The sequence below is a fragment of the Chiloscyllium plagiosum genome, chromosome 28 (assembly GCF_004010195.1).
Source record: "Chiloscyllium plagiosum isolate BGI_BamShark_2017 chromosome 28, ASM401019v2, whole genome shotgun sequence".
Classification (NCBI taxonomy): domain Eukaryota; kingdom Metazoa; phylum Chordata; class Chondrichthyes; order Orectolobiformes; family Hemiscylliidae; genus Chiloscyllium; species Chiloscyllium plagiosum.
This window is the reverse complement of record NC_057737.1, coordinates 25,184,313-25,203,575: the sequence shown is the minus strand read 5'-3', so window position 1 is coordinate 25,203,575 and position 19,263 is coordinate 25,184,313. Positions and strand designations below refer to the sequence as shown.

Genomic DNA, 19,263 nt, shown 5'->3' with positions numbered 1-19,263 from the left:
AATACATGAAGTTGTTCAAGTTAGGACATGCGCAGCAGTTTTGACTGAGCTGAAGATTATGGAGGGTAGGAGATGGGAAGACTTTGAAATATATCAAGTCTGGGGGAACAGGGGTACGAGAAAATATGTCAAAGATTTAAAGTTGCATAGTTCCAGAGAACCATATGAATGCTCACTCGTAATGGAGATATAACCGGTGGCAGTTTAACCCAAAGGTCACCATATCTAAGGCAAGAGAGTAGAGAAGGAGAGTCCTTCACGGAAACCTCAGCCATTGAGCGAACTGAACTCAGAAGGCTTGCATCACTCGACGTCACAAACCAACCATCCAGTCAACTGAACTAACTACTCCCTGTAAGACATATACCTGTATAATCATTTCAACAGCAGACTGACTGAACAGTCGAGATTATACATTTATCTGTTTCAATCTCTGACAGGATGGGGCCAGGTATAAAATAAAAATGTCACCAGACAAAAAGACACTGACTTCTGATTGCCAATCTTTACACAATGCTAGTTCTTCACTATAATTCCAATAAGTCATCATTTATGCTCATTGGTCCTATAACCATAATTTCATAAATAATTTTTTCTCCCCCTTGACTCTCAAATTTATGAACAATGTTAGCAATTAACTAACAATTCCACACCTCAACTATGAGATCCTTACCCACCCCCCCAAACCACCTCCCATTAACTTTAAATTTTCACCTGTATACTTAAAGAGATATACAGCATGGAAACAGATCCTTCGATCCATCATGTCCATGCCAATTGGATATCCTAAATTCATCTCGTCCCATGTGCCAACATTTGGCCCATATCCCTCTGAACTTGTCCTATTCATGTACCCATTCAGATGCCCTTTAAATGTTATAATTTGTACCAGCCTCTGGCACCTTATTCCATACAGGCACCACCCTCTGTGAAAACGTTGCCCTTGAGGTTCCTTTTAAATCTTTCCCCACTTACCTTAAACCTACACTCGCTCATTTCAGATTCCCCAACACCAAGGAAAAGACATTGTCTATTTACCCTATCCATGCCCCTCATGATCTTATAGACCTCTGTAAGGTCACCCCTCAGTCTCCAACACTCAAGGGAAGAGAGCGTCAGCCTATTCAGCCTCTCACTAGAGACCAAACCTTCCAAATCTAGGAACATCCTTTCTGAACCCTTGCAAGTTTCACAGCATCCTTCCTATAGAAGGGAGACCAGAATTTCATGCAAAAAGCAGTCTAACCAATGTTCATATATCGCCACAATATGACCTCCCAACTCCTATATTCACTGACCAATAAATGAAAGCATACGAAATGCCTTCTTCACTACCATATCTAGCTACAACTCCACTTTCAAGGAATTATGAATCTGCAGTCCAAGGTCTCTTTGTTCAGCAAAACTCCCCAGGACCTTACCATTGAGTGTTTAAGTCATGTCCCGATTTGCCTTTCCAAAATGCAGCACCTCACATTTCGCTAATTTAAATTCCATCTGCCACTCCTCAGCTCACTGGCCCATTTGATCAAGATCCCGTTGTATTCCGAGGTAAATACCTTCGCTATCCATAACACTTCCAATTTTGGTGTCATCTGAAAACTTACTGACAATACTTCATATGTTCACACCTTAGTCATTTATATCAATCACAAAAAGCAGTGGACCCAGCACTGATCCTTGTGGTTCACCACTGGTCACAGGTCTCCTGTTTGAAAAGTAACCCTCCACCACCACCCTGTCTTCTACCTTCAAGCCAGTTCTGTATCCAAATACCTAGTTCTCCCTCTATTCTGTGTGATCTAACCTTGCTAACCAGTCTACCAAGAAAAACCTTGTCAAGCGATTTAATGAATTCTATAAAAATCATGCCCCTCACGCTGCCTTCATCAATCCTCTTCATTACTTATTCAAAATACTTAAATCTAGCTAGTGAAACACTATTTCCCATGCACAAGCCATGTTGACTATCCCAAATCAGTCCTTGCCTTTCCAAATACATGCAAATCTTGTCCCCCAGGATTCCTTCCAACAACTTACCACCACTGATGCCAGGCTCACCGGTCTATAGTTCCTTGGGTTTTCCTTTTTTTAAATAGTGGCACCCTGTTAGCCAACCTCCAGTCTTTCGGCACCTCACCTACGGCTATTGATGACACAAGTATCTCAAAGGGCAGAATGGCAGCATGTCACAACTTATCTTGGCAACTGTCCATATTTACCTAACTTTTTTTTTTAAAAGTAAGTCACTACTTAATCTGCTTTCACAATCTTTACGGACAGTAATCAAAATAACTCATGCATAAAAATTCTTCTTCACACCCCTGGATTTTAACAATTATTTTAAAATCTCTTACTCCTTCCCAGTGAAAATAATTTAATCTTAGCTACTCTAGCAAATTCATGATTTCAAGTCTCAGAAGATTGGTTTTGTAGTAAAATGGAAGACAGTAAATCTTTATAAGTCGCCACTGAAGTGACTGCAAAACACAATAGTGTATATGAAAGGGAGGAGTTGCAGTTACAGGAATGCTGCTACTCAACATGGACTCATTTCAAAGTCATCAGGTTTTTTTTCTTTGCTTGACAGGTGGAAACTAAGGGTATAAATGGAAAAGAGATACAAACCATGTCACAGAATATTCAGAATTCAAGCTGATGTTATGACCAGACAAGACAGATTCGAGGCAGAAACTGGACTTGACAGATTGTATTTTGAAGTGTTTTGGTTTTAACAAAGTAGGCTCTCATTGAAACATAAACATGTAATGCTGTAAGTTTTGCTCAGACAACAAAACTTAAGTCTATTAATAAAGTAGTGAAATAGGACAAACTCAAATATATACTTGTAATACAAATTCAAAGTTTTTTTTAGAAACACACTAATAGGAATATAGTTTTAACACAAAAACACACATTGAGAAGTTGACAAGAAACAAAACAGCTGCATAAAAAAAATCCAAAACACTGCACGAGTAAAGTATGCAAAAGCACACATACAATACTCAGTGTCTGTACCTAATACCTCAGTAGGTTTAAGGCACTTTGTGAAATGACTTCAATATATGGACCGAAACTGCAGTTGGCTTCTTCTAGAATCCATCCCACACCTGTTCAAACGTACACAACATTACTGACTACTTCCATGGTTTTATCCCAGTACGTCTGCTCTAGGACTAACACTCTCTTAACCCTAAGGTCACCTAGTTCATTATGTATCCTTCCCTCCTCATGAGTGTTGCTCTTAACAGGCATTCTTGTCCAAGTATTTCACTGGACTGTTCAAACTCAATGTTAAACCTAAAGAAAATAACTCTCTAAAAACAATGAGTATTCCCCATAAACTCAAAAAATAAGTTTAGGCCTCCAGCAAGTCTGAGACCCCATTATTTATTTACTTCGCTAGATCACAAAACAATCTAAGATGAAAAAAAATGTATTAGTGCTTCATAAAACTTAATTCATTTTGAAGCCAGGCCCAAAAACTGCTTTAAGATACAGCACCATGGCTGCAGAAATACTTCCAAGTTAATTATCAACTTCAGACACAAAAAAACTAAGATCAATAACTCAAACGCCAGAAACGCATTAACTAAATATATAGTGCAAAATAAATTCAAAACACTAAACTTCAGTTACTGCATGAAATTAGTTTAAGGTGACTGAAGTTTCACAACAGCATTTTCACTAAATGGAATACAAATGTTCTTTCCATTACTTAAATGTACAATTCACCGACATAATTGCCCAATCAGTATTGCATTGACAAATGATTCACAGCAACTCTGAAGCATCTTCCTGTCAGTAAAAATCAAAGTAGATTTGTAATGCACAGGTGAATGTGAAAGGTTATTAAAAGCAATAGAAATCATCTCATCAATATATTGCAATTTTACCACATCCAAAATATCCTAATGCCAAATGCCAAATTACAAGAACTCGAGAAAGAGCTATTTTTGCAGCATTTAAAATTACATTTCTCTGCCTCAGCTAATTAAAATTCTAAATCTCAGCCCAAGTCTGCCAACACCACAGTAACAATACAAATGCCAAAAAACGATTGTTAAAACTATGATGTGCTGCAGATGTGCAAGCATGGAGTTTAAACTAGGTTTAGTCAAAATTATATCCAGAACCCAAGTAAACAATTTCTTCTCTAAACTACATTATAATAGCCTGTTGTTTGTTATAAGGCCATCTTCTGTCAGTTGCATGTCTTATTGAAAATGTATTTCCAATATCAAGTGAGAATTCTTTAAAAAAATGTCCATGTTCAAACCTTCAGACTTCCATTTCAAATCAATAACGAGAATTAACCATATTGTCTGTACTAGAGCAGCATAGAACATTACATTTTGATTAAAGTAGAAAGACAGCTTGTTAACCTAATCCATGGGGTTGGAATGTTTGTTTCCAGTCTATTGGTCCTTTTCCAACTATCCTCCATTCCAATACATATTATAGTCACTTATAACATTGGTACAAAGATAAATTTCTCCACTTCTTCAGTTACTCCCTTTCTATTTATTCAAACAAAGCCCAAAGCTTTGAAACTTTTGTATGAAAAACATCGGCAGACTAAAATTAAAATACTAAATGTGTTATGTCACTAAAATGTTGCAGATAAAGCCAAACACTGCAAGTTATGTACAAAAAAATCTTTTGAATGCAGAGTTCAAAAATTTCTTTCCATAGTCACAAAAAAATTAAGTGTTTTCGGAATTAAGAATTTTTTGAAAACAGTAACATGCATTTTAAATTACACTAGCTACAAATATCTGGGGCACAAAGCGTTCTATGTTATTGGACAAGTAATCCAGAGATCTAGGTTAATAATCCAGAGAACAAGTCAGATACTGGCGCAGCAGCCTGAGAAGTTGAATCTGGTATTTAAAAATTTAGAAATATAAAGATTGACAGTTTAAGAAGTGACTTAAGAAGTTATTTAGTTGTTTACAAAGGTTACTAGTTTCAAGTGTTCTTCACAGAAGGAAATTTGCTGTCCTTATTAGGGCTTTTTAAAAAATTGTTAAATTTACTTTATTCATCAAAATTCTTTATGTATAGGTACTAAAGCAGTTTTGAACAGTCCATGCATTAAAGAAATACAACACTGGAATTTGACATTCCCTACAATTGCAAAAACCAAAAGGTATTTCTGACTCAGACATTAATTGAGAGGCAAAAAGGGCTGATAACAGAGGAGTCGATGCCTTTATCCACTGCGCATTGGTGGCAGCTGCCACAAGCTTTTGTGCGACTCTCAGCACATAGTCATGGATGCTGGAATGCGCCGGTCTGCACCAGATGACCAACAATTTCAGACAGACCAAAGAGATTCTTTCGCGAAGCTAGTCGTGCAAGCTCAGTCAGTGTTGGTCTTGGTGTGCGCCTTGGGCAACAGGCAATGTCATACACAATCCTGCATCACAAAGCTACTTGGGATGAACCTTAACAGAAACCAACTTCATCTCTCTCCACAGTCTTTGCATCAGCACATTACAAAAGAGATGGTATGACAGACTCTCCACCATCATATCCACACTAATTCCACCCCGCCTCCCACCCCCCCCAAATATGACATATAGAATGGTAGCCATCAGGATGAAACTACTGTTTGGTACATTCATCCTCCCCTTATCCAGAGCTTCATACATTGCGCCCCTGCAGATCTCCAAATTAAGTGGAAGATGGTTCAGGAGACTGCAATAGTGAAAAGACAGACCTGCACTGCTTAAAATACCTCAAGTACCTCACACCTGATGACCAGATTTGTACCTGCAATTGAGGGAGAATTGTGCTCCCACCTGCCCATTTCTGCCTCATCTTGGTGATAAGACCCTCCCAAGTTTTGGCACACGCTTCAGCCCCTCAAACATACATCCAGCACCTTCAGATCTGATGCAAAAGGATCAGTCAGCCCAGTTCTCAAGAAACACAACCTTGCCCTTGCCTCGATTTACCTTCGCTCCTGAAGCCATTTTGAACTGGTCATTTGCTCATGAGTCTGCACACTGATAGCGAATCAGAACAGGTAACAGTTATGTCATCCCTGTACAGGGAAGCTTGAACCTGCAAGCTTCCACTATCTGGAACAGTCACCCCTCTCAGGCTTGCACTCTTCCTGATGAATTTGGTGAAAGGCTCTGTATGACTCACAAACAAGGAAGAGGAGAGTGGGCAGTCCTGCTTGACTCCAGATCTGACTGGGAAGCTTTCAGAATCCCACCCATTCATTGAGACTGCACTACTGATGTTGGCGTAGAGCAACTGGATCTAAATGCAGACTTCCTCACCAAATCCCATTTTTTTGGAATGCACATCCCTTATATAGGTGTACAATCCTGCTGCTAAATGCCTATTATCCTACTCCAGGCTGATGAGTGAGGTAGTCAATCTCTGTTCTGCATGTTTAGCAATCATATCCCGAAGGAGCATGAGGCTCTCCGGATTCATCCTGCCTGGTACAACACAGGTTCATTTGGGGTGTATCACCAATTCCAGAGCAGACCTGACCCAGTTGTGATGATCTCAGACAGGATTTTATAAGCTACATTCGGCGACAAAATTGGTCGCCAATTTGGATTACTCCCTATCCCCTTCCATTTGTAGGGGAGGGTGTTGATATCTTTTGTCATGGATTCATACTATACTACCTGCCTGAAGCATATTATTGCACACCTCCAGCAGGTCCTGGTCAAAGTCCCACAGAGCTGAATACAGCTCAGATGGTAAGCTGTTGCTTCTGCGCGTTTTATTATTTTCATAGGACTCAACAGCTAGACTAGCCTCTCGCGCATGCTCTCACATAGGACAGGAATGACTGGGAGACAAAGCTTTGTGTCATACAGTCTGGCATAAAATGAATTGCTAATCCTCAGGATGTCAGAATGAGATGTTGTTACTGATCCTTCAGGCTGTTGATCACAGATCTCTCCTTGTGCACCTTCTGGAAGAAGAAATGTCCTCCTCCATGATTAGAACCTTGTCTGGAAGATCATCTTAGATGCCTCAGAGACAACTGAAGCTTGCTGGCTTGTCACCTCAAAGAGATCTTCGTGACATCCACCGCCACCATCTACAGTAGGTTCCACATGTTTATTTGGAGTTTCAACACTTTTCCCTGTTTTTCTCTTGCCTTCTCAACACCTTTGAGGATGAAGAACCTCTTGACGTTCTCCTATTTCCCACTAAACTGCTGGAGATTCAGAAGGACTTGAAGTCTCCAACCTGTACAATCCCTTTTGAGTTTCTCAACAACTTCTGGCATCAACTCCTTCATGGTCAGCTTTCATGTTCCTTTACTGGCCGACCTATCATCTTGTAGTTGGCAGTCACCAAGTTGGTGGTGGTCAGAGAAGCTTGGAGTTAGTGGATTTGGCAGAGAATGCTCGGGACACAAACTTGAAACCTATCCTTGATCAGATAGACCTGATCGTGGCCACACAGGTCTATCTACATGGTGTTCCACCTGGATGTGTGATGACATCGTGCAGCTTAGTGTCTATGGAAGTATGTATCAGCCTCTGGATCGTCCAGCTGCAATGACACAGTTGAACTCTCCGGCTAGAATGACTGACCTGGACATCGCCAGCAGCAGTGGGAGGTGAAGGATGGCTCACTCTTAACCACTGAGATGTACATGTCAGTCTGTCTCAAGGGAGTGCTTCTGTGCATGATATCTACTAGGAGGCACCCTCTCACCAATCCTTAACTTTGCCGGTAGTGCAAGTGCCTCCTCAGCACAGCATATCCAGGCTGGAGAAACAGCAATCATTACTACCTGACTAAATCAAAGACCAATGGGCCCACAAATTTGACCACTTCCCGTAGCTGCTGAGATGCAGTATCATAAAGCCTGCAGCAATAGAAGCTCCACTTCAATGTTGGTCAGGTAAGCAAATGTGGAAACACATATAGTGAAGGGGTTTTAAAGCCAGAAAAATGAATATTAATCATTTTCAAAACCATTTAAGATAATCAAAACATCCATCAGTTCTCCAAACTTATTCTCACTGGGTGAGCTCCCTACCTCCTGCCTCCCTACGATATGTTGCATTCTCGCAGGGTTGAGGTAGCTGTCCTGTTCCTCCCTGGTGCTCAGGTGTCATCAGGGAGAGGATGAAACAGGGAAGGTTCAGTTCCAAATCTGACAAAGCTGCTGCTGTGCTTTGCTCCTTGTTCACTGCTCCCCGTATGGTGCAGAGGAACCTTTGGTTCCAGATAACTGGAGTATGGGTGTAATTAGGCCCCTCATGATGTCCAGCATTTCTGGGCGGGAGGAGCTTATTTTCTTCTTCCCCTTAGTGAGTGTCTCTTTTGTCTGTGGCTAACCCTCTGCACGTTACATGAGCTACATCCTTCATGCAAATGCCTCTTTTTTCTTTCATTGTTGGCTAATGGGGGAACCCATATGGTTTTCTTTTCAGGCTATTCCTCACCCCGTCGTCCACTCTCCTGATTCCTTTGTTGCCTCCTCAACCTCCACTCAACTGCCAAGTCAATGGAGGAGTGGTCAATTGTTGACCCACTGTACTGGCCTCCTTTGTCTCCTCGCCAGCCTTTTTCTCATTCTGGGTTATGTTTACAGTCATAGAAATGTACAGCACAGAAACAGACCCTTCGGTCCAACTCGTCCATGCCAACCAGATATCTGAACCTAATCTAGTCCCATTCGCCAGCACTGGGCCCATATTACTCTAAACTGTTCATCTTCATATACCCATCCAGATGCTTTTTAAATGCTGTGATTGTACCAGTCTCCACCACTTTCTCTGGCAGCTCAATCCACACACGCACCACCCGCTGCATGAAAAAGTTGTTCCTTAGGTTCCTTTTATATCTTGCCCCTCTCACCCTAAACCTATGCCCGCTAGTTCTTGACTCCCCCACCCGAGGGAAAGGATTTTGTCTATTTATCCTAGCCATGCCCCTCATGATTTTATAAATCTCTATAATGTCACCCTCAGCCTGTGATGCTCCAGGAAAAATAGCCCCAGTCTATGCAGCCTCTCCCTATAGCTCAAATCCTCCAACCCTGGCAACATCCTTGTAAATCTTTTCTGAACACTGTCAAGTTTCACAACACCCTTCCAATAGGAAGGACCTTGGTGTACAGGATGATTGGAACTTGCAGGGATTGAAAACAAAGAAGGTACAAGTGCAACAGGGGTATCATGAGGCCTGTAGCACCTAAACCAGGAACAATTTATTACAGAGCTTGACAGCTCAATTAAGACCTTGACTGACCCAAAGCTCCTGCTCAAAGTCACCTGACACACAATCAAAAGGGGCAGCAAGCACACCCACTATATACAACACCCCTTCTTCTCTATTTCAAAACCTCTCATTAATGAACAGATAGAAGACTGTAAATGTTATTCTAGCATCATAGACAACATATGCACATATAATTATAAAAAGATGGAAAACATGCGAAAGAGCACTTCACACCTCTGTGCAAGCCAGTGCTTCCATTGTCAACATCAACATGATTAGTCTCTCAAGGGGACGGTGGTCTCTAGAAGACCATCTCTTGGTCTCTGGAGCCTTTTCTGATGTAGTCTCTGGAACTTCCAAAACCTTCTGCTGCTTAGTAGATGCACCCTCACTGACTGGATGCTGACCATAAGACATAGGAGTGGAAGTAAGGCAATTTGGCCCATCGAGTCCACTCTGCCATTTAATCTTGGTTGATGGGCATTTCAACTCCATTTACCCACATTTTTCCCGTAGCCCTTAATTCCTTGTGACATCAAGAATTTATCAATCTCTGCCTTGAAGACATTTAGCGTCCCGGCCTCCACTGCACTCTGTGGCAATGAATTCCACAGGCCCACCACTCTCTGGCTGAAGAAATGTCTCTGCATTTCTGTTCTGAATTTACCCCCTCTAATTCTAAGGCTGTGCCCACGGGTCCTAGTCTCCCCACTTAACGGAAACAATTTCTTAGTGCCCACCCTTTCCAAGCATGTATTATCTTGTAAGTTTCTATTAGATCTCCCCTTAATCTTCTAAACTCCAATGAATACAATCCCAGGTTCCTCAGCTGTTCCTCGTATGTTAGACCTACCATTCCAGGGATCATCCGTGTGAATCTCCGCTGGACACGCTCCAGTACCAGTATGTCCCTCCTGAGGTGTGGGGCCCAAACCTGGACACAGTACTCCAAATGGGGCCTAACCAGAGCTTTATAAAGTCTCAGTAGCACGTCGCTGCTTTTATATTCCAACCCTCGAAATAAATGACAACATTGCATTCGCTTTCTTAATCACGAATTGAACCTGCATGTTTACCTTTAGAGAATCCTCGACTAGCACTCCCAGATCCCTTTGTACTTTGGCTTTATGAATTTTCTCACCGTTTAGAAAGTAGTCCATGCTTGTATTGTTTTTTCCAAAGTGCAAGACCTCGCATTTGCTCACATTGAACTTCGTCTTATCTCCTCCCTGGGTATGGGCAATCTGGCTCAGAGACATGACTCAGTTGACACCACAGGTTCAATCTGTTTCTGACTTTTGAGGGACATACCATTGTTGAGGATATGCAATAACCAGTTAATCTGCATGTCTCCTCTGCACCAGTTCATCCTTCCATCATAAATGTCAATAGTTCTTTTTGTCGCTTGAATCCAGTTTTCCTCAGATGTGTAATTTCTAGCCAAGACAGTCCCTCAGTTTTGGAAAATCTTTGACCTTCTGGCCATCTGTCCCTCTTGATTACATTCTACCACCTCTCTGGTCTCCTACAGCTGCAAGTCAAATATGGCTCTCAGCTGGTGAGCAAACATTAAGGACGCCAGTGTATACTGTGACATACAAGATGTGTTACAGTGCATGCTGAGGAACTTGTTGATTCACCATCCCAGAAAACCCACCCCTTGGGAGGCTTCTACAGTTTGCTTAGGGTTTGTACAAATCTCTCCACCTGGCTGTTTGCTCCCAGTTGATACGGAGCTGATCTCACATCTTAATGTGGCATTCCAGGTACTCTTCTGCCACAAACTGTGGACCACTGTTACTCACGCCTTGTTCAAAGTTCCCAAACTTGGAAAGTATTTCCGCCAGTCAGTCTATCGCTGTTTTCGCTGATACCAACTCAGGCCCTTGGAGTGGGCATTCATGATCAATAGCAGCATCATGAGCAACACGGTGGCTCATTAGTGAGCACTGCTGCCTCAAAGAGCCAGGGACTATGGTTCAATTCCAGCCTCGGGCGACTGGCTGTGTGGAGTTTGCAATTCTCCCAGTGTCTGCATAAGTCTCCTCCGGGTGCTCCGATTTCCATCCACAATTCAAAGATGTGCAAGTTAGGTAAACTGGTCATGCTAACTTGCCCATTGTGCTGAGGGATATATATGTTAGATGCATTAGTCAGTGGTAAATGTAGAGTAATCGAGATGGAGAATGGGTCTGGGTGGCATACTCTTCCAAGGGTTGTTGTGAACTTGTTGGGCCAAATGGCCTATTTGCACACACTGTAGGAATTCTGTGATCTGTCCCTCTACCGGTCTCATATAATCAACATAAATCCACTAACAAAATGATTGAGGCCATTCCCATTGGTGAAGGGATGACAAAGCGCTTTCTTCATTAACACACATAACATAGGTGACTCTCATTTCAGTGCTCTTGCTGGTGAGTGGTACTTTACTGTCTTTTGGGGGTCCATAGCTCATGATGCCACACACAGCCATCTAAACATACGTGGTTGCCAGTCTTGGTCAGGCCTCGCAGAGGTGGCCTGCTTCCCCACACACATTGCAGCTCTTGAACTCCTTATATCTTTAGTAAGGTGCTCCTCCATTTTAGAGTCTCTGCAGGGGGTTCCTTTACAGTCCACTTTCATGGACCCTGACCTCCCACACACTCTAGGCTGCTCTATTTATGTTAGATAGCCTCAGATCCATCCAAACCTGAAGCAGATGATGGCTGAAGGCTCATCTTGACCTGCTGCTTGCTTGTCCAGATCCCACAACAGGTCCACTGCATCAATGCTCCCTCCTTCTAACTGGACATACCTTTCTAAGGAGGTCAGAACATCTGTTGCCAGGACAGTGGAACTTGTACAAATGGACTGCATCAACCCAGCTCCTCTACGTTACAAAGTCAGTAGTGTTGCAGATAGGACACAGAAGTGACCCTCATCTTCAAGGTCACACCATTACCATCCTTTGAAATGGCCTGACAAGCCAGACAGTTGCTCTACTACTTTTTTATCAAGAGAATTTACATTAACTATGCAAAGAAACAGCCAATTGGCTCAACAATCAAATGTTGTTGTTTGTGTTCCATGGAACCCTCTGCTCATTTCCCTTATACAATTCAATCATTGTAACCATCGACTCACTTATTCATCATATTCCTGTCACTTGCAAAATAGTATGAATTCAAATAAATGCAACTTCCCATGCTACATTTGGCCACCAGCTGTCAATATTTTCCTCAGAGGAATATTGATACTTTGAATATGTTATAGATGATACCAGACATGCTCAGTTTTTCCTGCACTTTTGGACTTTGAGAGAGGGTTTATTTTGCAAAGTTATCCATTGTGTTAAAGTATACACAGTAAGTAACTAATGTTTAGTTTCAAAATTGATACTATTCTTTTGATGACTCATTGGATAAATAAAACACAGCACAATTCTCTCCCATTTTTGTCATCCTTCAAAATAAACTTGACCACATTCATCATTAGAGTTTAGTACGGTTCCAGTAGGTACATAAATAACCATTAAAGTATTTCTGCTAAAATAAGATGAATAGCACAGGAGATTGATTATGTTTTGCATGAGTTGTCTCAGGTCATCCTATCATTGTGTTTTCTGCCTCAGTTAGACTCCTGCATATACTGAAGACCACACCATTTTATTTATTTGTGCAGTGATCATGGGAGAGATTCTCAGAGGACGTCAAGTCAATATCAAAACTCCTAAGTGGAGCCTTCTTTGTATCCTTGCATTGCTTCCTATGACTAAATGCAAGAAAACACTCTAGTTCATGTTCTCCAAGCAAAGTTTAGTTCACAAGGCGAATGCTAGACATCTAGCAACCTGACCGGTCAAATTCAGTTGTAACTGTCTCAACATGGTGTGCATGTTTAGCATGCCAAATCAAGGTAGCGCCTGAGTGTTTGGTATTTTGTCCTGCCATTAGCTTCAGAATCTTCCAAAGCAAGAAAAAGTGGAAGTGTTTGAATGTCTTGGCTTGACACTGGTACAAAGTCCAACTGTTACATGCACAGAACAATAGATAAAATTATTGCTCGATAGATGCAATGCAGTAGACACATTTTCTCCTCATTCCTGGACTAATGTTCAACTGCTGGTAAAGTTGAAACTTGCTCAACAAGTTCTGCTGTCTATCACATCATGAACATTATAGCCCACTGTCTCTCAAGTTTACCTATCTCAGACAACTTAGCGATTGAGGTCAGATGCTGGTCACTGAAACAATCCTTGCACCTTGAGATGGGGTATCCTGGCTTGTAGCTCACATTAGCTTTCTTTGTCTGATGGTGAAGCCAAAGTTGTCATGTAAATGGAAAATAACTTCACATTACATTTCAGAAGAGAAGAGATGTACAGTTATTGGCAAACAGAAAATTGGGATGCAACTGTCCATGGAAACCTTGGTCTATGCCCCAAGCAGTCTCAGATTAGGCAATTCTCTATCCATGTGTAATCTGATTTCAATGCCAAGGTCATCATGGAAGGCAATATGCTACAGAGATCCATGTTCTGTTCTCCCCATTTCTCTGGAGCTGTTCAACTACATCCACCTTATCAGCAGCTCCTCAACCTTTTCCGAAAATTTGCTGACTCTCTGGAAATAAAAATTGCTCAAGATGAAGTGACTCAGAAGACTTCTACCTAAGAATTTGCCAGTGATGGAATGGGGTGAGATTTTCTAATGCTTTCACAAGATTGATAACGTCCTTCCTGCTTATACAAGTAGACAACCCAGGCATTCTTACAAGATGATTCCTTGTTATCACATAGGCTGAAAGGGTTCACTAAGCTCCTTGACCAGATTTCAAACACCGCAGATTTCAGCTGGCATCCTGGAGGTGAGGAGGTAACCAGGTTTTTGGATGAAAGTACAGCAACACATGTAGTTTATATGGATTTCACCAAGGCCTTTGACAAGGTCCCATATTTAAAACTGATAAAGAAGGTGAGATTCCTGGGACCCAGGGTAACTTAGCAAGATCCAAACTTGGCTTAGTAACAGGGATCATAGGGTGGTGCCCAGTGTGCAAGGCATACCACAGGAATCAGGGTTGGATCCCTTATTCGACATATAGGATACCTGCCTTTCTAAGTCATGGCATAGACTATAAGAGCAGGGCAGTCATGTTAGCGCTGTACAGAACACAGCTAGAGAAGTTTATGTAGGAGACTCACCAGGTTGCTATTTGGGTTGGAGAATTTCAGCTATGAAGAGAGATTGGACAAGGTTGGGGTATTTTCTGTGGAGCAGAGAAGGGGTAAACTGGATAAAGGATTGAGAGGTATAAGATTATAAGGGCACGGATAGGGTGAATAGAAAACAGCAGCTTCCTTTAGCTGAAAAGCAATCACAAGGGAGCATAAATTTAAAGAAGGCAAGAGGAAGTTTAGAGGGGATGTGAGGGTGGTGAATCTGCAATGCACTGCCTCAAAGAGCGTTTGAAGCAGGAAACCTCAAAATCTTTACAAAGTACTTGAATGCGCATCTGAAGTGACATTACATTCAAGGCTATGGGTCTAATACAGTAAAGTCTAGGTAGTTGTATATTTTCGGCAGTACAGACTTGATTGACCAAACGGTCTCTGCTGTACAGTATTATGATTGTGGGTGTAGAAGGTGCTCTCTAACGTCCTTCAATGAACTGCTACAATACATCTTGTAAAGAGCACATGCTGATTCTATTCAATGTTGGTAGATGAAGTGGACATTTGTGGATGCGGTGCCAATCAAGGAGGCTGCTTTGGCCTGGAAGGGGTCAGGCTTCTGAGGGTCGTTGGAGCTACATGCATCCAGGCAAGTAGAGAGTACTCCATCATACTTCTTTCTTGTGGCTTGTAAATGATTAACGCCATATGTAGAATGGAAGTTTATCGGAGATGTCTTGATGCACATTAAATATTGTCCATTTCATCATCTAAAGTATATCTCCTTATACTAGGGAGGTGAACACTATGATCCAGAAAACAGCTGTTCAGTTGTTCAAGTGACTGCTGAGATCCACTTCTGCCTTTTCCATTGAAAAGTGACCAATGTGCAAGCTCACAGCTACAACTCCCTGCCACATTGCTCATGCATCAAGTCAAGACTTGTGACAGATTGATGATGAACACAACTTGCACGTGAATTGAATTACAGTGAAGGAGAGTTGGGCATTATTAATCTCTGTCTCTTGTTCAACCCAATCTTAGTCCAGTGGGAAAATGAGCCTAGGTAGGCTGGAGATACAGCCAGATGTAGGAAGTGACTACGATGCATTCTTTCTTGTCAAGGTCTACACCCTCCATTACATGTACTGATCTGCCTTCAAGACTGCTGGATTATAGACAGTGGACTCAGTGGATGATATTACCTTTGCAGATCAAGAATGACAAATCTCTAATTGTTACGGGCAATAGCTACTCTCAAGTCGTTTGGCCTATCCAAACAAAATAAGTCACTCAGAATGGAGCAAGCTCATTTGAGAGAAATGCTACCTTTCCCTTGTACACCTCACCTATACATTCTGAGAGGGTTCAGGTTCAAATGAAATTACCAAGCAGTAGCATGGATGCTACAGTCAAACTCATCACTAGTACCAACTTGGAGAAATTGAAGTGAGGGACAAGTAGGTGTAAATAAAATGACTATGTTTATAATCCTGATATCAACCAGGAACATCTTTGTTGTGAAAATGCACAGACCTCAGTCAACAGCAAACTATGATCCTACTCAGTACTTAGGCATGAAGTACGTTGGATTGTAGCATCTTGACTACTAACAAGTTAATTTCTTCAGGTGGGAGGAGGATGAAAGGAAAGGAAAAAAAAAGGATAAGCATTCTGTAGTCATTCATTTTCTTATAATTGAAGCTGCAGTACTGATGCAGTGTTGATTGCCAGCTTTAAAAGTCTTCATAGTGGTACCAGATCATAGTGCTCTCAGAGAGACTGCTGGTGGTTGTTTAACCCGAGTGTCACCACAACTCAAGTAGGAGAGAGGATGAGAGAGACTTTCCTTCATGGTAACTCTCAGCCAGCTATAACACTACCTGAAAGGATAGATGAACTGATGTATCTTTTCATTAAACATATATGAGTTCCGAAGCCACTAATCAAAGAGAAGTTGTCCCAGCATCATGACTAATATTTAATCACTGAATCAATATCATTAAAAATTATCTAGTTATCTTTTCATCGCCAATCAAGCATTTTGGCTATGTATAAATTAAGTGCCATATTAATCTACATTACAACAGTATGATTTACAACTTCACAGTATTGCTTGGCTAAGTGTAATGTGTTGAGATTGCGAAAACAGCTATTTAAATGCATTGTTTCCATCTTTGTTATTCCAAGTTAGCTACACTATACCAGCATAGCCTTATCCAACTAGTCAGAATGTTACCTCATCGACTACAATTCCACAGCATGGGCAATCTAGATTCAAACTTCCTATATAGTTTGAAACAAGAGTTGCATTATTAATATTTCAGTCATATGTTGTGATGTTAAGCAAAGTTGTTATATATCAAATGCATGCAAGATATCTGCTAAATTGCCATTGTTAAGGAGCACGATTCCAGTCTTTAAACCTAAAGATATAGTAGAGCACATTCCCTGCTTCATCTCATATATACTTGCCAAATTACCAGACTTTTTTTTAAAAACCTGAATCGCAAGTGCTGGGCAAATTCCCTGCAGGGGAAAACCAGTAAAGAGCGAAGGTCCCAACAACTGAACTATCAAAATTGATAATTAAATCACTTTTTAAAATTGATATAATCGATGTGCATTTTTTTTAACATATATGAACTCATATGAACACAATATATTTCCCAAAAACACTGCAAGACCTGAATAATTTGCATCTGCAGAATAGTATTGGAAAATAATGTATCCACTTTCCTCCAAGGCAACAACATCAGTTCATAAACATTGGAAAATAGTAATATAACTTCACTGTAGGTCAATTACAGGAAGCCAATTCAAATATATTAGTGAACAAACTGCTAGTAAAACAGAAAGACTGATCATACCAAGGGCAATATACCAAAATAGAGAACTCATAATTGGGCATTAAAGTACCACAACACATTTGAACGTTGTTACAAAGCAAACAGAACAATAACTAAATCTCAGGTATGTTACAGCTTTCATACACAAAAGTAATTTTGTAGCTTTTGAAAACAGAACGGGAAAGAGATGTTGATTTATAATCACAGCTAAAATTTTATTATCGAGGAGAAAGTGAGGGCTGCAGATGCTGGAGATCAGAGCTTAAAATGTGTTGCTGGAAAAGCGCAGCTGGTCAGGCAGCATCCAAGGAACAGGAGAATCGACGTTTCGATGCCTGACGCTGCCTGACCTGCTACGCTTTTCCATCAACACATTTTCAACTAAAATTTTATTATGGAGCTTTACAACACTGGTCACGATTTTGTTTGAAATCAACGTTTTAAAAGTAAGCTACTTCCTGAGTTGGAATAACACCCCATCCTAAAAAGAAACTATTTTATCAAACACGCGCTAAGTTATAAGCCTCATACGCATGTTAAGACGGCCGGAAAAAGAGCAATAACCGTTTGCTCTTTAAAAATTTTAACCATGCGTGTTCGCTCAGTTTTCGAACCAGGTTACTTGACCTTACTTGTTGGAAACACACTTGGTAATCACATATTTAATTACACAGCATATTTTGCCCTCTTATGAACAGGGAATAGATATTCCAGTTTCCTATGTATTAAGGAGTTAAGTGAACAGCGAAACACATGAAAGCAGAATCCATCGAGAAGTGACAGTTTGCTGCAGAACTCACTGGTGTCCACAAGTCTGCGTCACCCTGGGCTGTTGTACCCGCTATATGTTACTCTTGAAATTTCGTCGTAAAAAAATCGGTTATATTCTGTTTGCTTATCATATAGGCTCGAGAAACAGGCAAGAGCAAATTGTTGTGTTAGGAACGTTTTTAAAAGATTAAAGGGGTTTTATGTGAATTCATTCCTGCTAGATTTCAAAATTCACAAAAATACCCCCAATCGTAGATACGCAGTACTACGCTGAAAATTACTCTTCCCCGCGAATGGCTAAGAAATCTCTTGGGTTATGAAAACATCCTAAAATCCAGAGATTCAGAAAATTCAGGCGACACAAAGACATCGTTAGCCCTCGAATACAGCGATTCAAAATAGATTTCTCTCAATTTCAAGCAAACCAGGGATCGAAACTCCTGATCAACACAGACCCACCCTTTAGTCTGGTGTAGATGCATCTTTAAAATAGATCCTGAAAAGCACGACAAATAAATAGACACCTTCCCACTTTCGCCCTTACAGCGGATTCAGGCATTTATAAAGCTGGATTTCAAAAAATAACAGCAAATCAGTGTCGTCTATATAAAGTCCACCCCCGCCCCAAAAGAACGGAGTTTCCGTGTCTTTATTGACGCGCATAGACAGCATCCCTGTCATGGTGGTGAAATGCTATCTTAAAGGAACTGCACCATTAAGGGGCAAACCGAAAACATAACCGCCGGCTTTCAAATATTATTTCATTTTTAAAAAAAATACAAAAAACAAACCCAAACATCGTGAGACCTCACCTCGTTTCACCGCTTCATCGTAAGACAGAAAACCTATCCTTGACTCCTTAGCGCCCATATTCCCCTCATCTCAGTGTTATTATTGTAAGTGCTGATCTTCCTTCTCTCACTTTGTTTTCTTCCTTCAGTCTCTACTTTTCTCCCTCAGTCAAAGCCCGGCCTCAGGATTGTCCACAACCTCCATACTGAGTCACATGACCAGCGCGTGAAGTCACGTGGGTGCCGACAACAACGGCGATACCACACAGCGAGGGTGCGCATGCGTCCCTTCACCTTCTCTCCTCCTCCGCTTCCACTGTTCCCCAAAGCGCTGGTTTGCGGCCATATTGCAAAAGGTGCTGTCTTCGTCAGATGTTGCGCTTTTCTCCAAGTTGGCTAGTTACTCTTGGAAGGACAACTTTACTTTTTATTTGTTGCAGTTTTATTTTCATGAGTACGATGTCAGATGGTGGAC

General features: G+C 41.2%; 1 protein-coding gene across 3 annotated transcripts in view; it reads right to left on the bottom strand.

Moving 5' to 3' along the window:
- Positions 1-19,001, bottom strand: part of usp32 (ubiquitin specific peptidase 32) — a 200,992-nt gene extending 181,991 nt beyond the window's left edge. For 2 of the 3 annotated variants that reach the window (XM_043718522.1, XM_043718523.1), the window contains exon 1: positions 18,810-19,001. In XM_043718522.1, coding sequence (XP_043574457.1) covers positions 18,810-18,867 — 58 coding nt within the window. In that variant the 5' untranslated portion in view covers positions 18,868-19,001. The remainder of the gene's footprint in view (positions 1-18,809) is intronic. The other variant, XM_043718524.1, reaches the window with a different exon arrangement.
- Between the last annotated feature and the right edge of the window lie 262 nt (positions 19,002-19,263).